Source organism: Dromaius novaehollandiae, chromosome 7 (assembly GCF_036370855.1).
Source record: "Dromaius novaehollandiae isolate bDroNov1 chromosome 7, bDroNov1.hap1, whole genome shotgun sequence".
Classification (NCBI taxonomy): domain Eukaryota; kingdom Metazoa; phylum Chordata; class Aves; order Casuariiformes; family Dromaiidae; genus Dromaius; species Dromaius novaehollandiae.
Genome location: NC_088104.1, coordinates 38,289,117 through 38,302,877, shown reverse-complemented (window position 1 = coordinate 38,302,877; position 13,761 = coordinate 38,289,117). Strand labels below are relative to the sequence as shown.

Below are 13,761 nucleotides of genomic sequence, written 5' to 3'. Positions count from 1 at the left end.
AAGAGTGAGACTGAAGACCCCAATTTGTTTGCAAAACTAATTAGCTAATGTTATTAGAAAGCACTAAGAATAAGCAAGAGCAGAATCAGATTCTACAGCTATCTGAGCAAAGGACAGTTTAATAACTGTACTTAGACACCGTAAAAAAAAAATCTCTTTATAGATTAGCTTGCAGCCTGGGCAACATCTGTACACCTTGGACTTCGCAAAATGGCTTGGGAAAGAGGGTTCCACCATAGCAAACACAGCTACTTCACAGCAAGATTTATTAATACATCCAAAAGAAAGAAAGAAAATCATTTTGTCACACTATATACAGATAATACATACAGTGTTTTATACACATATTACATCAGTTTTTACACAAGAAAAATATACATAAAAATGTAAACTTTTGTATACAAAAACCCTTAAACAAATTAAACAAGGACCAGATAACAAAAGGAGACCAATCTATCATCATCTCATTGATTTTTTTTTTAAATGGTAATACAGTACATTCATTGAGAAGTATGAGGAACATGTGAGCCAACTTTTCCTATTTAAAGGGAAAGCACAACGGCGAGCTTTGCTGCCCGCCCCTGGAATGCTGTCGGGAAGCGCTCCCGCCCCAGGCCGCGAGCTGAGCCGCCGCCGCCGCCGCCGGGGCCCGCGCACCCGCCGCCCGTCTTGCCGGGCATCCCCACGCGCCGCCTCCTCCGCAAGCGGCACCTCCGCAGGAGCAAACTGCACCGGGCTTTTGGGGCCTACGAGCTAGTGTTGCAGCTAACGGCACCAGACGGGATGCGGCAGGGCAAGTTTGTATGTTCCCTTTAAGCAGTCGCTAAGTGGATTTAGCTTTGCTGTCGTAAAGTTGCTTATTTTTCCCAATGTATGGTTTGTTGAACACGTGTGTCAGGGATGAAAGGGAACAAGGACGGGGTGTAAGAGACTGCTAATCCTTGCTACCATGCAGTTACTTCAAAATCAGTTATGCTTGCAAGCTACGATTCACTGGTTCAAAATACACTGCCTCACCTTTGCTTTCCCACTGCAACTTGTTCACATTTGAAACTCTAGTGGCCAAACAACTGTACGAGGCTCTTTGTTACAAGGCTGTTTCTGATATCAAAGCGCGATCAAGCTACCTTTAAAATGACACCAAACACAAACTTCTCTGAGACAGCCTTAAAAAAGCGACCGCTCCCTCTAAGCGCTTCAGATTGTCCATTTGCCATCTTCTCTTTTATTAAATCTAGGATAAAGGTATTTACTGCTAATTGCACAAAGGATATCGGTTGGGCTTGTGGCATCTGTTTTGCTCCAGTTGCAGATAAACACCCTGGTGGGGGACTGAAAAAGAAAAACAAGAACAAAACCCCCAAACACCCAACCCCAAAACCCCCAGGCACCAAATCAGAAGGGAATTACTTAATCTGATGGTGGGAAAAAAAGTTGCAGAAACTCTTTGGAAACAAACAATAGATTCCAGTGAAGGCTTCTCACGCTAAGTTGAAGACTCGTTACAGACAGCTTCATGAAAAAATCCATCCTCTACAAAGTATGTTAAAATGTGAAACGGTAATAGTGATGAACTGATACTTTTCCTGAAATGACAGAAGAACGTGAAATCTTCTCAGTGAGATCAGTACTGTTAAATGTAGGAGGTGAACAATGATTTACGAAGGTAAAGGAATGAGGGAAAGCTGCGTAAAAGAAACCATGAATCATTAATTGTAATTGGGCAATGGGGGGGGGGGGTGGATGGGGCAGACCGCGATTGCAGTATGCCTCAGAAAATCCTGGAGGAAATACATACTCAGAAACTTGTGTTTCCCTTTCTTTCTTACGTCCATCTAACATCTAGCAGGCAGTGGGAGTAAGGGGTTGTCTGCTTGCATTTCATAACAACCCTTCTAGCAAAAAGTCAAAAGATAATTACAGATGGTTTTAGATAATTAAGAGTCTCCTTTTTAAAATAAAACTTTGATAACATGTTTCTCCATTTCTTCTATATAATGCAGTTTCAATGAAAATACTCCAAAAGGGACAGCAATTTGTAAAATGTAAAAAAATTGCCAACCAAGGTTTGTAACATATACACATGTATATGCAGGACATCTACACTCTATATACATATTTAATATACGTATGCATGAGTATATATCAGGAGAGAGTCAATGGGCATGTTCTCCACATACACAAACCGAAATAGCGTAATATATGTGTGCATATAAATATGTATTATACGCACACAGTACACAGACATACCCATACACACGCCCAAACATATGTATTATAGAACTCTTCGTGGACGACTGCATGAAAGCTCAGGCGGGACAGTACGTCGGTTACCTTTTTCTGACAGAAATGCAAGGAAGACAAAATCCCATGGCTGAATTGTGGCCAAGAAAAATAGCGCCGCATCCAAATTGAAAGTGCGGAAGGCAATGAGGCTCGATGACAGAACTGGAGCAGCATTCTCCATTGAAACTGAAGCATAAGTTAGCAGGAGTTTCAACAGTGCTCAAGTGTGACTGAGAAGGTTTCTGACAGCTGCTTTCTGCTAAAGGGACACGGAAGCCCCATTTAGCCAGGAAACAGGAAAGACTCAAAAACACAATCTACTCGCGTAAGCAAAATCGTCCAGCACACAGTAGGATGCAAAGTACTAGCATGTTAATGGTCAACGCTGCAGCTCATTTCAAAATCTGCTCAACAGTCAATTCTCATTCACAGCTCATTTTACTGTCTGTCTCAGTCTCACATGGAAAGAGCGGGGTTTCTCTTGATGCTTCGGATGGCAGCACCGCTGCTCAGAGCAGAGCACAAGCCTGCGGTGCATCCCGCTCGCTGCTTTCATCACGGGAAACACGTTCACCGAACGCCCTGTTTCTCCCTGGGGCTGAAAACTGAAGATTTTTCCAGGGAGCCTGCTCTTCTCATTTTGGATATTTACCTCCAAAACATGGGGCTGAGTTGGCCTTTTAACGTGCTAGGAAGCTTTGCATCACTTTCTAAAAAAAAAGTTTGCCTTCATACCAAATCAATCACAGTGGCAGTCAAGCACAATCGAGTATCTGGGAAATTTTGAGCAAGTTCAAGCAAGTGCTCAGGGCCCAATTCAGCTGCCACTACAGTCACCAAGAGAATTTTAGTAGTGTATAAGAGCAGCTGGATTGGGCCATTAAAGCCGATTACTGCCAGCAAGATAAACCTGTGAGACGCTGGGGCGGGAGGAGCTGGAATGGAGGCAATGGAGCAGCGAAGCAGAAGAGGTCGGCATTGCAAGAGGCCTCAATGAGTATTAATATAGAATAAACAGAAGCAAAAACGTACCAAGGAAATTCCACTTTGAGGGCTGAGGTAACACAAATCAAAGGTGACCAAGCTCAGATCAATCACTGCCGTCATCCAAATCCCTCAGAAGAATTAAAACAACCTTGTTTGGCACAAGTGCTTACCTGTTACACATAAGTTATTGTGGATATTCTTTCTCTTTAGCTCACACACTTACTCATGTTACAGCTAATGTACATGTGTGTGATAGTACGTATATTCCATCTATACATCTGTACGCAGGTATATATAGATTTAGATTGATTGCATTCATATGTATTTATTGTACATCATGAGGGCAATTCCACATTCAGCAAAGTGCTACCAACATCTCATATACAGATATATCTCTCTGTACAGGTATACACAAAAACGGGTCTATTCTTCCCCATAAAGGCATAAAGAATTACACTGATAACTCCCATTACCACCAAATAACAAGAAGGAAAGGCCTCTGACAACTTCCACCTCCCTGCCCTTTCACTTGTATGCGTATGCGCAAGAGAGGACTTGTGTGGGGGTATGTCTGGGGGGGTATCAACAGACTGGGAGGGAGAGAGATGTAAAAATAAAAATAATAAAGAAAAGATTTGATTTGCAACTGCTTTAGAAAAAGCCTTCAAAAAAATCAAAATATCTGTGCAACACTGGAAGCTCTGTTTTTCTAAACAGATCTTAAAGTCACCAGGATCATCATGATTAAAAGTGATAACAGTATGAATATATAACATTTAGGATTTATTTTCTCCAGCCTAGATGTTGTAACAGATGAATAATAAGAAGAGTATGGGAATCTGTAAGAATGTTTCCAATGTCTCACCATTTCCAGTGAGAACTCCCATAAAGAAAGAGCTTCATTCTCCGATTATGAGAAAAATTAAGTGGCCATAATTCAATTCAGAATTTCACAGCACAAGTGAAACTCCCTGGATCAAAAGTATATATTGTTCTGTAATCCCACAACAGCAATTTTGGGGCAGAATTAATACACACATAAAAACCCTCGGGAAAGAAAAGAATCTACTCCGAAAACAAGATCCGTTTACAGAATAGAGATCAGTTCATAAACAACGCCCCTTACAACCTAATTTGAAAACACAAATACAACCGATTATCAACATTTTCTAAATCAGACCATAGGAGATTCAGGTATTAATTTGCAGAGATACAGTAATTCCCACGTCTCACCATTCCACCAAATACAGACCTTCCCATTTCCGTTTCTCCTGAGAAACACACTCATTTCTCCCATCTCCCCCGGTCCCCCGTTTATTTTATTTTAAAGGCTGTCTTTGGGAGCTTGGTATTTTCATGACATTTTAAACAGGGCTCATTGCAACTCATTTTAAAAAAAGAGTAAAATTGACATGATATCAGAGTTAGCCTTATAACAGAAGATTATGTAGTAGAGAGTTTGAGTTATTTATACAACAGTGAGGACATAATAACCCCCTACTAAATAATCACATTTCTACAATACATTCCATCACCTCTCAACTACTTTTCTCTTTACAAAACTATGACCTACATACAATATACACATTCGTATCGCACATACATCCCCCCCAATGCATATTTTTTGTGTGTATATATAATACATACATGCACACAAGCAGTCTAATTCTATTTATAAGTCACAGTGGGAATTCCTTTGTGAGGAAAGGAGGGGAAAGATTCCTGAATAAGACACTGTAGATTCCTAATGTTCTGACTTTTCAAATTCCAACTCACAGAGCTAACTGGAAATAAATACATTTAAAAAAGAAAAGGTCTTACAAACTTGGTTCACAACTTCCAGCTACAGTAGTTGGATTTTTAATTTGATCTATTTACCCTGTAACTAAATTTCTAATCATAGGTACAAACCACAGATAAATTATTGCAGAATGTAACACTCAAAATAAAATTAAAAAGAGTTATAGGAACAGCAATATAAGGGTTAAAAAGAGTTCTATGCTTTGTTGATACAGGATACCATTTTATTTTATTTATATATATATATCTATATATAGATATAGATATAGATATCTGCAAGGTAGCAAAGAATAGCTGTACACCTTGACACGGCAAAGATCCAGTGTAAAAAGGTGCTTCACTAGTTTGTTTTTCCAAAAAAGCTTGTATATAATTTTATAGCTATTAAAAACACATATGCAACATAATTCATTACACTCAATACAGCTTTAGTATAAAACTTATAATTTATGAGGTGATGTTAATAGCATAAATTAATATACCATTTCTCTTAAAATCTACAATAAGTATTCTGAAAGCTCATTGGGGAAGGGTATCTTTAAATAAAAGTTTAAAGCTGAGCGTGATGAAAAAAGATTCTGTACGTTGAACTTGAGATGAGAGCCCCGAGAAGAGAAAGAGTCCCTAAGCCAGACACTGTGGACTATAAAACTGAACAAAGATTTCTCTTTCCTGCGCTCTCACTTAGATGACGCTCTACCTTAAATTATTATTTACTTTTAAAACTATTTACTTTTTTTTTTTTGTTAACTGCCCTTATTTCCACAAGGAATCCCTGAGACATACCCAAAACTGTACAGTGAAGGTAATCACTGTTCAGAGAAACTGGTTCAACCCCTTCTAGCAGGATGTAGATATTTTGCATGAGAATCCAACTGTCCATCACTTCAGAATGAATCTATTTTCACTGGAACCACCTATGCTGTTTAAGACACAGGTTAGAGAGTCATTTCAGGGTAAATCAGTCCACTCCAAAGTAGAAGCAAATGGCATAGCAGTCAGCTACATCAGAGCAATCTGCACCAAAGTTAGAGTTTTCCAGAGGACATCTGAGAACCTTACCTACCCAGAGCTCACTTCAGTGGGCACCAGCTTATGAAGACAGAAAGTGGGTAAAATATTAGCACTCCTGGACCGAGTCCAGCACGTGTATGCAGCTCATACACGCATACTCTGTTGCTGTCTCACTGCGCGTGTGTTTGGGGGGCTAGCAAGGGGGACGAGTATGAAGAATTCATTTTTCTACATTGAGTATATACAGTTGTAAAGTCAAAAGCCTAGATCTCATCTTGTTCACTTCTCAACTGAATTCTATGAGCCAGGGAAGACTAAACATGACACCAACACTTCAAGGAGCCAGAACAAGAAAGCCTTCTCCAACTACTGTTGCCAATCTGCAGCCAAGCCCATTTTCTTCCTTCGTGCTTCCACTATCTTGCCTTGTTCCACAAGAGCCAGAAAATGAGAATGCAAAAGCAGAGTGAAATAGGGGAAAGCAATGAACCCAGCACCCACGAGACAAGCGAAGGGAAAAGCTCCCCAAAGCCAGTCACTACTTTTGTCTAAATGGCTGAAGACAGGAGTGAGAAAATGGTTCCAAGACACATTTGCTTTTCTTTTGTCAGTTCCTCCTTCTCTCACAAACTCTTCTCTCCCAGTGACAGTGTTTTTGTCTAATTTTAAAGACCGAATCAAAACCTTATCTGATAGAGTTAAGGTCTCTCATGAGCAGACCTCTCTGAAAGTCCAGGTTTAAGTTTTGTAAATACAAGTGTAGATCTTTCCACCAATCACCCTTTTAGTTGGGCTTCTTCACGCAGGTATTTAAAGAAGAATTTAAGTAAGGGAAATACTTTGAAGTTTTCTAGGTGATTTTCTGCTGATGCACTTCTCAAAACAAGAGGAACCTGTAAGAAGGTAAATTCCCACTAAAAACGCCTGCGACAGTCACTGCTAACGTGTGCACTCCCATGATCAATGCTGTACCCTCAGCAGCTAGTTCACGACATATCAGCGTGCTGTGAAACATCATCTTACTCACTGAGCTGAGAAACACTTTGATCTATTGCACTGTCGCTCTAGCATCCGAAATGTATGTTATGAATTGCAGCAATCTCGCCTCCTTTTCGTTCTACAGTCAGATTCGCTCAGGACCAAGCCACAGAAGACTTACTGGTTGGCATTACTTACACTGGAGAAGTATCTGAGAATGGGAGAATAAAAAAAAAGAGTGATGAAGAATGTAGACAGGAAGGAAACACAGGAGCTAAGAGGAGTAGCCCACAGCACCCCTTTTCAATTGCCCACGATTAAATGTCACCCAAGAGAACAGAAAGACCCTGTGAAGAGATCTGATCAGCACATTAGCCCAAACCTATTATTTTAGCTAACATTTCCACCACCACAGGACCTCATAGCAGGCCTGCACAAGAGACTCTTTCACATGAAATGGTAAAAACACAGGAGCGAACAGAAGCATCCCATAAGGAAAGCTGCCCAGACACCCACAGAAACGCCTCGCAGCAGAGAATCACTGTTTTTCTGCTGAAAACACCTTCTGCCATCATCCCTGCTTTCCGCAAGTCGTAAAAGATTCAAGGTAGCTGCCTCTTCTAGAAAATTTCCCCTCCCCCTTGCCCAAAGCACTCATGCTGTTTGAGAAGTCAGCTGTTGCTTCAGCTTGCTGCAGCACAAAGGCTGCGTGAAATATTTCTGGAGCTCTACTGATGCCTCCTGGGAGACGCAACACCCGCGATGCTGCAGTCCCGCAGGAAGGAGTGGGTAATTTCACGAGCAGACTAACAACCCATGTATTAATCACCAGGGCCAACTTTTCAGCGAAGACACCTTCACAGGGTTTATTTTATGCCTTTGTGAGACCCTTCTTCCCCAGCAAGCAGATTCAACCCTAGACTGCGTGTGGATGTGGTTACAACAAAATGAAGCTTCAAACCAAATTTTAATACCAGCTTGGGGGTTGCATCCTAGGTCTCCACCTGGGCAGTGCCCCTAAAGCCAACAGCACCAGACTGTACATGGCAGCTCAGAACAGAGATTCCCAGTTTTCCAACACTAGGGTGACACTGAGGGTGTTATCCAGAGACAGAAACTCATGCAGTTGGTATCAAAGCTGCTACTAAAAGCAAACACCCCAAAAAAAAAAAAAAAAAAAAAAAAAAAAAAAAAGCAGCTTCCCTTGGCCTCCCTTTGCTATTATGGATGGCTGTTCTTAGTCATTTTTTGCTTGCACTTGTACTCCCAATGCCACCTTCGATATTTTGCCTAACAGGTTATGAGCTTCTTAGGGCTTTCCAATGCTTTTCAAGTGAGAACTATATATGCTCGTTGCACTAACTTACTGAACTAAATGGGAAATCTAGCTGTTGCACAGTCTTCCTCCCCAGAGCATCAGGCAGAGTATGCTACTTCTCAGCATTATCAACGTAAATGTTTCACTAACCTTTATGCCTAAACATACAAATAAGCAACACTATCAATGAGAAGGAACAAAGCAAAAGTCTGGAGGAACTGGAAGGCAGAAGGGGACAAAATGATGCATCTTTTCCATCTTCTTGCATCACAGACTCCTCTTCTTGTATCACAGTGATTACGAGGCCAAAGAGCAAATCAGCTTCAAGGTATCTAAGCGCATACAGCTCCCCTCAAAGCTGGCATAACGATGTCTTCCTAAGTGAAGGGAAGCATCCAAGCAAGTCTGACAGAATGTCTTTTACACCAGGCTGTCCCTGACCGGCCTCCTCCATACACTGCCAAAGTTCATCTTGCGTTAAGTGTCATTCCTGCCAATACTTACATTTTCATACAAAGACTAACGGAGGTGCTGCTATTATTAAAAATGACATTACTGGTATTTTATTCTAGGTCTAATGTTTTTCAATTATTTAAAACTCAAATCTTATATAAAAGAAATTAACTTCTGGGTTAAACTAGCTTTATTCCATTTGTTAACACATAAGGGGCACGGCAGATACTGACCATCTCAAATCAATGGACTGCAATTGCTACATTGACTCTTAGGTGAAGGGGTAATTAGAGTGCCAATTGCTGTATGAAGGGATAATAGGCAGAAACCTTTCCATGAGAGCAGGACTTCTATTAGGGGACCCCATAAGTAGCAGCCTCAAGGACTGCCTTAAGCAGACCTGCAGCATTTCCCAGAGGAAGAGGTGTGAAACATCTCTGGCTGCATACACGTAACTGGATCCCTCACGTCCAACATTAAGACATTGATTCGGTGAAGTCAACAGATTGCGTGGGTATAGAAGCCCACCTGAATGACCCACCTTGTTAAATCTAAGTTCAAAACCCGTAACTGCTTGGCAGGCTGTGACCATGAAATCAGTGGCAGTGAAAGCGTGGGAGATGGAAGAGGCGAGAGTGGCCGCCCATTGCAGAACGCTGTACCAGACAGGACAGAGGGACTCCTAGTTCACATGTATACAAATGGAGATTTATTTTTAAAAGTGCAGCTTTATTGCAAACTTAGTTTGCTCATTGAAAAATGTTACCTAGTCACTTTTCAGGGAAAAGTCATCAAGAAATATACAAAATTGAAGTCTAAGTGGGAGGAAGAGAGCTGATTTCTTGGGCTGCCTTAAAGGAATGCAGGTACAGAATGGCCATTGATTTCACATGGGAATTAGGAACTGCATGTCTTCAATAGTCTTCAAAATTCCCTGACTAAATCAGTGATGAGATTAGGGCTGGGTTCTGCTCCGAGTTACACTGGTATAAATTCACAGTGACCTTAGACCAAAGAGCTCCTCTGTAACTTATACTGATGGGAGCAAACAGAATTTGGCTCTCGGCTTCCCCCCTCTCTCCCTCCCCGCTCCGTTTGCTAAGAAAGAGAAACGTGATGTGGGGCAAACATACCCTGCGCTAGCTGCAGCTTCACTAGAGTGTCTGATGAGCGCAAGAACCATTTCAAGACTAAAGTCCTGAAACCGATTTATAGAAATTAATATAATCTAAAATGACATGAATACACAAGCAGATTAAAGAATTAACCATTTGGTAAACTAGTTCTCCACTCTTTTTCAGCCAGTCATCCAAAACACATTGACGAAAGTATATGGACACAACGAAAATCATCTGCAAATCAAACAATTGTCTCCTCAACAAAGCATGGGGAACATAATACAAAAATAAATAAATGCCTTGTCAGATTTGCCTCATTTCACAATACCACTGGGCATTCCTCAAATCAGCAGGACAATCACAAGCAGGATTTCTTAGGCTTCATTTCAACTTTTTACATGATTTAAAAACATTTAAATGTTACAAACATATTTAAATCACCACTTAATATTCGGCTTATATTATTAAGATCTATTTTACCAAGTATGAAATAAGGACTTCATAACAACAGAAGCATGAAAATCATTTTTGTCTCCTCCACCCACATACACTTGCAATTTCAGAAAAGGACATATGCATCATCCATACTCCTTTATACTTAAGGAGGACACATCTTTCAAGAAAAGGGGATAGTATAATTGCTGTGATAGTGACCAGAGGCAAGGTCTATCCCACTTAAATTCTGTTCCTTAGCAAGATGGAAGGAGAGGTCTGGGTCAGAGATTTTGGTGTGGGCCTGACTGCTAACAAAATGAATTTCTATAGCAACTAAACTTAATGCAATGTTCCCTCGCTCAAACAAGTTACTAGGCCTCCCTATTACATGTGCTTGGTATCTCTTAATTTTCTGAATTAGACTAGATTACATGCAGGTAGGACTTTTTACTGTAGGGTAAAATGAAATCTGTCTTCAACAGTAAGAGACTGAAATGTGGGTTTTTTTCCCCCATTCTCTCTCATCTGCATCTTAGAAGCAAACCAAGAAGAGTAGAGACTGGTTATATTCATTAAATAGGAGTACAGTCTGTACTTCTACAGGCAAAATCATAGAGTACAGTAGCTAGTTTGAGCCCTATAAAGTCACAAGCAAATTCCTTTTCTCCCTTCCTGATAGAGAGATGCAAGTAAACACCTCAGGGTTTCTGCTGCTGTTACTGCTTGAATAGAAAAATAAAATTTATAAAAGGTAGTGGATTCCTTTCTTTAAGAACTGAAATTACTACCAGAGTCCGAGAACGACCTTTAGCAGGTAGGCAGTAAAAGCAAAATAGTCCTGCAGACAGAAGGAATTCTTATCTCCCTATTTTGCTTCAGTAATCTTTCTTTTGGTTAGCCGTGACTGCTGATAGGTACCTGCTAGTTCCTTACAAACATTCAGCTTCACATACAGAGCATCAAATCCCACAAGTGTCTCAAAAATTCTATGGCTCCCAGAGGAGGGGAAAAAAAAAAAAAGCTATTCAAGAAAGTCTCAGTAGCTAGACATAATTTGAGAAATGCATCCATGTTAAACTTACCAAAGGGTCTGACCTAGACTTGTGTGGATGGCAGAGTACCCAGAGAATTCTTCCAGTTTCAGCTGGGAAATACCTGTCAGCCTGTCAGGCAAGGAGTTCTGGACAAAGCCACATTTGAAAAGGCAAATCATCAATGCTACAAGGCCACAGTAATTCAGCAAGGGAGGGAATTTCTGCACAGGAATCTTCACTATACCATGATTTATTTCAGTCCTTCTGTTTTGCTTTCTTTTCTCCCTGGGCTAACTTCGCATCAGCCTTCAGATTTCTGGGCAACCAGTCAATTGATCCCCTTGCTGCTCAATGAATTAAAAATCATCATAATCAAAAATAAAAATCGGCATGCAGTAAGAACAATGACCAGTTCTGGAAGGGGACGACTCCCACTTCTTCAACAAAATAAGAAAAGGAACTGCTGCTCCCTGCACCCCAAACACACACACGCACACAGAGGAGGTCAAGAGACTATTTTAAGAAACTGTCAAAATTCATCTTTGAACCATGGTCTTGATTTAGGACTTCAATGCACCATTCTCAAATCAATGTTTGCAGCCAAGTTTTCCATGCCAGATGCTACCTTTGGAAAAAAGTAAAAAAAAAAAAAAAAAAAAAAAAAATCAAGAGACTTCTGCCCACTAGAAAACTTCCTACCAGATGCTAATGGGATGGCAAGCACTGATCCAAACCCTAGGAAACAGTTACATGCATCAGTAATCTGAGGTATCTTCCCATTTCTAGGTCTTACTGCTAGGATCAATTACATCCAGTAACTGTGCTGTATCCTTAAGGAATTTTGGGGGAACGGTGAACCTGCCTGCAATAAATGAGCACCGGTGCATAACAAGCACATGTGAACGCTACAGCAAGGTTCACAGAGGGCTAACCCTGGTCAGTACTGAAGCAGGGGGTTTCTTCTTAACCCCCTCTTAAAAAAAAAGGGGGGGAGGGGAGGACAGAAAAAAAAAAGAAAAAGGGAAAAAAGGAAAGATAGAAAACACAGGTCCCCCATCTACCTGCACAGAGCCAGGCAGACAAGCTCAGTTGGAGGTGGTGAAGGGCGCGGATGCGTTATTGGTACTGGTAGCGGTGGCACCGGTCACTGCGAAGCCCGTGGGAGGAGCTATGGAGCTGTGGCTGGGCTGCAGGTCCTTGGGGATGCCACTGTGGGAGCTCAGCTGGTGCCCGAAGGCTGCGCTGAACTGAGGGAGCTGCTGTTTGGGGGAGGTGGAGGCCATGAGTTCAGCGGAGGCAGGACCCATGCCACTAAAACTGGTCTGCGGTAACCCCGGAAGCACACTGGAGCTGTTGGGGGTCACAGTGGCGAAGGCAGGCTGTGTGGTCTCTGAGTGCGAGGTGGTAGGTGGTGTGGACAGGGAGGTGGACAGGAGGTGTCCATCTGCACCGAGAAGGTTGCTAAACGGAGAGGGGTCCCCAAGATTGACAGGAAGATTTCCCCAGTGAGTTCTGGGGTTGACCACCCCGCTAAGTGGCACATCCAGCTGAGTTGGGAGCAAGTGCTGTGCCATCATGGGCATCTCTGCTGAGAAGGTAGCTGCCAAGTTATCACCAGAAAAGGATGTGGTGTGAGGGGATGTGATATGGTCACTGTAGGGAGACGGCACATGCTCACTATCGTAATGGCTTCCATGGGGTGAGGAGTGTGAATGGTCACTGCTGTATTGCTGTCGTGAGGTGATCAGGTCATCTGCCTTGCTCAGCAGCTGGGCAGGGTGGGGCCTCTGGGAGGCATGGCTGCCATCATGAAGTCCATGAAACTGTCCTGGGAAGGCTCTCTCCCCAAGGCCACTCTGGCTTATCAGAGTGGCAGAAGTAAGGCCGACGTTGGCTGGGGCTGAGAATTGCCCCTGGATCTGCCCTGCCAGGGGCGTAGGTGGGTTGGACAAGGTAGCAGAACGGAGCAAGTTCTCATCCAGCTCCAGACCGGAGAAATTATCATGTACTATACGCCCATTCAACAGCTCCCCCAGATCCGTGTTAACCTCTCGACTCAAGGACTGCATTCCTGGAGCTCCAGCACCTGTAGAGAACACCCCTATCCCTCTATCTGACAGCTCCTGAACTGGCACACCATCTGTCTGTGTAAGTACGCCAATGGTACTCAGGCACTCAAGAGAAGTTACAGCCTGTAGGGCCCGTTCCAGTTCTTCAGCCTCTTCTGTGGTAGGAAGGAGATCTCCATTTTTACCTGCAGAAACAGGGACACCAGCAATTAGAGCGCTCTTCTAAGGCGAGCCCAGCACTGGAGCTCTGAGAATGCAGAGGTAACAGA

The 13,761-nt window shown here is 42.2% G+C and overlaps 1 protein-coding gene across 5 annotated transcripts in view; it reads right to left on the bottom strand.

Moving 5' to 3' along the window:
• Positions 1 to 249: 249 nt before the first annotated feature.
• Positions 250 to 13,761, bottom strand: part of INO80D (INO80 complex subunit D) — a 46,214-nt gene continuing 32,702 nt past the window's right edge. For 3 of the 5 annotated variants that reach the window (XM_064515246.1, XM_064515248.1, XM_064515247.1), the window contains exon 12: positions 250 to 13,677. In XM_064515246.1, the coding sequence (XP_064371316.1) occupies positions 12,509 to 13,677 (1,169 nt within the window). In that variant the 3' untranslated portion in view covers positions 250 to 12,508. The remainder of the gene's footprint in view (positions 13,678 to 13,761) is intronic. The other 2 variants (XM_026113920.2, XM_026113994.2) reach the window with 2 other exon arrangements.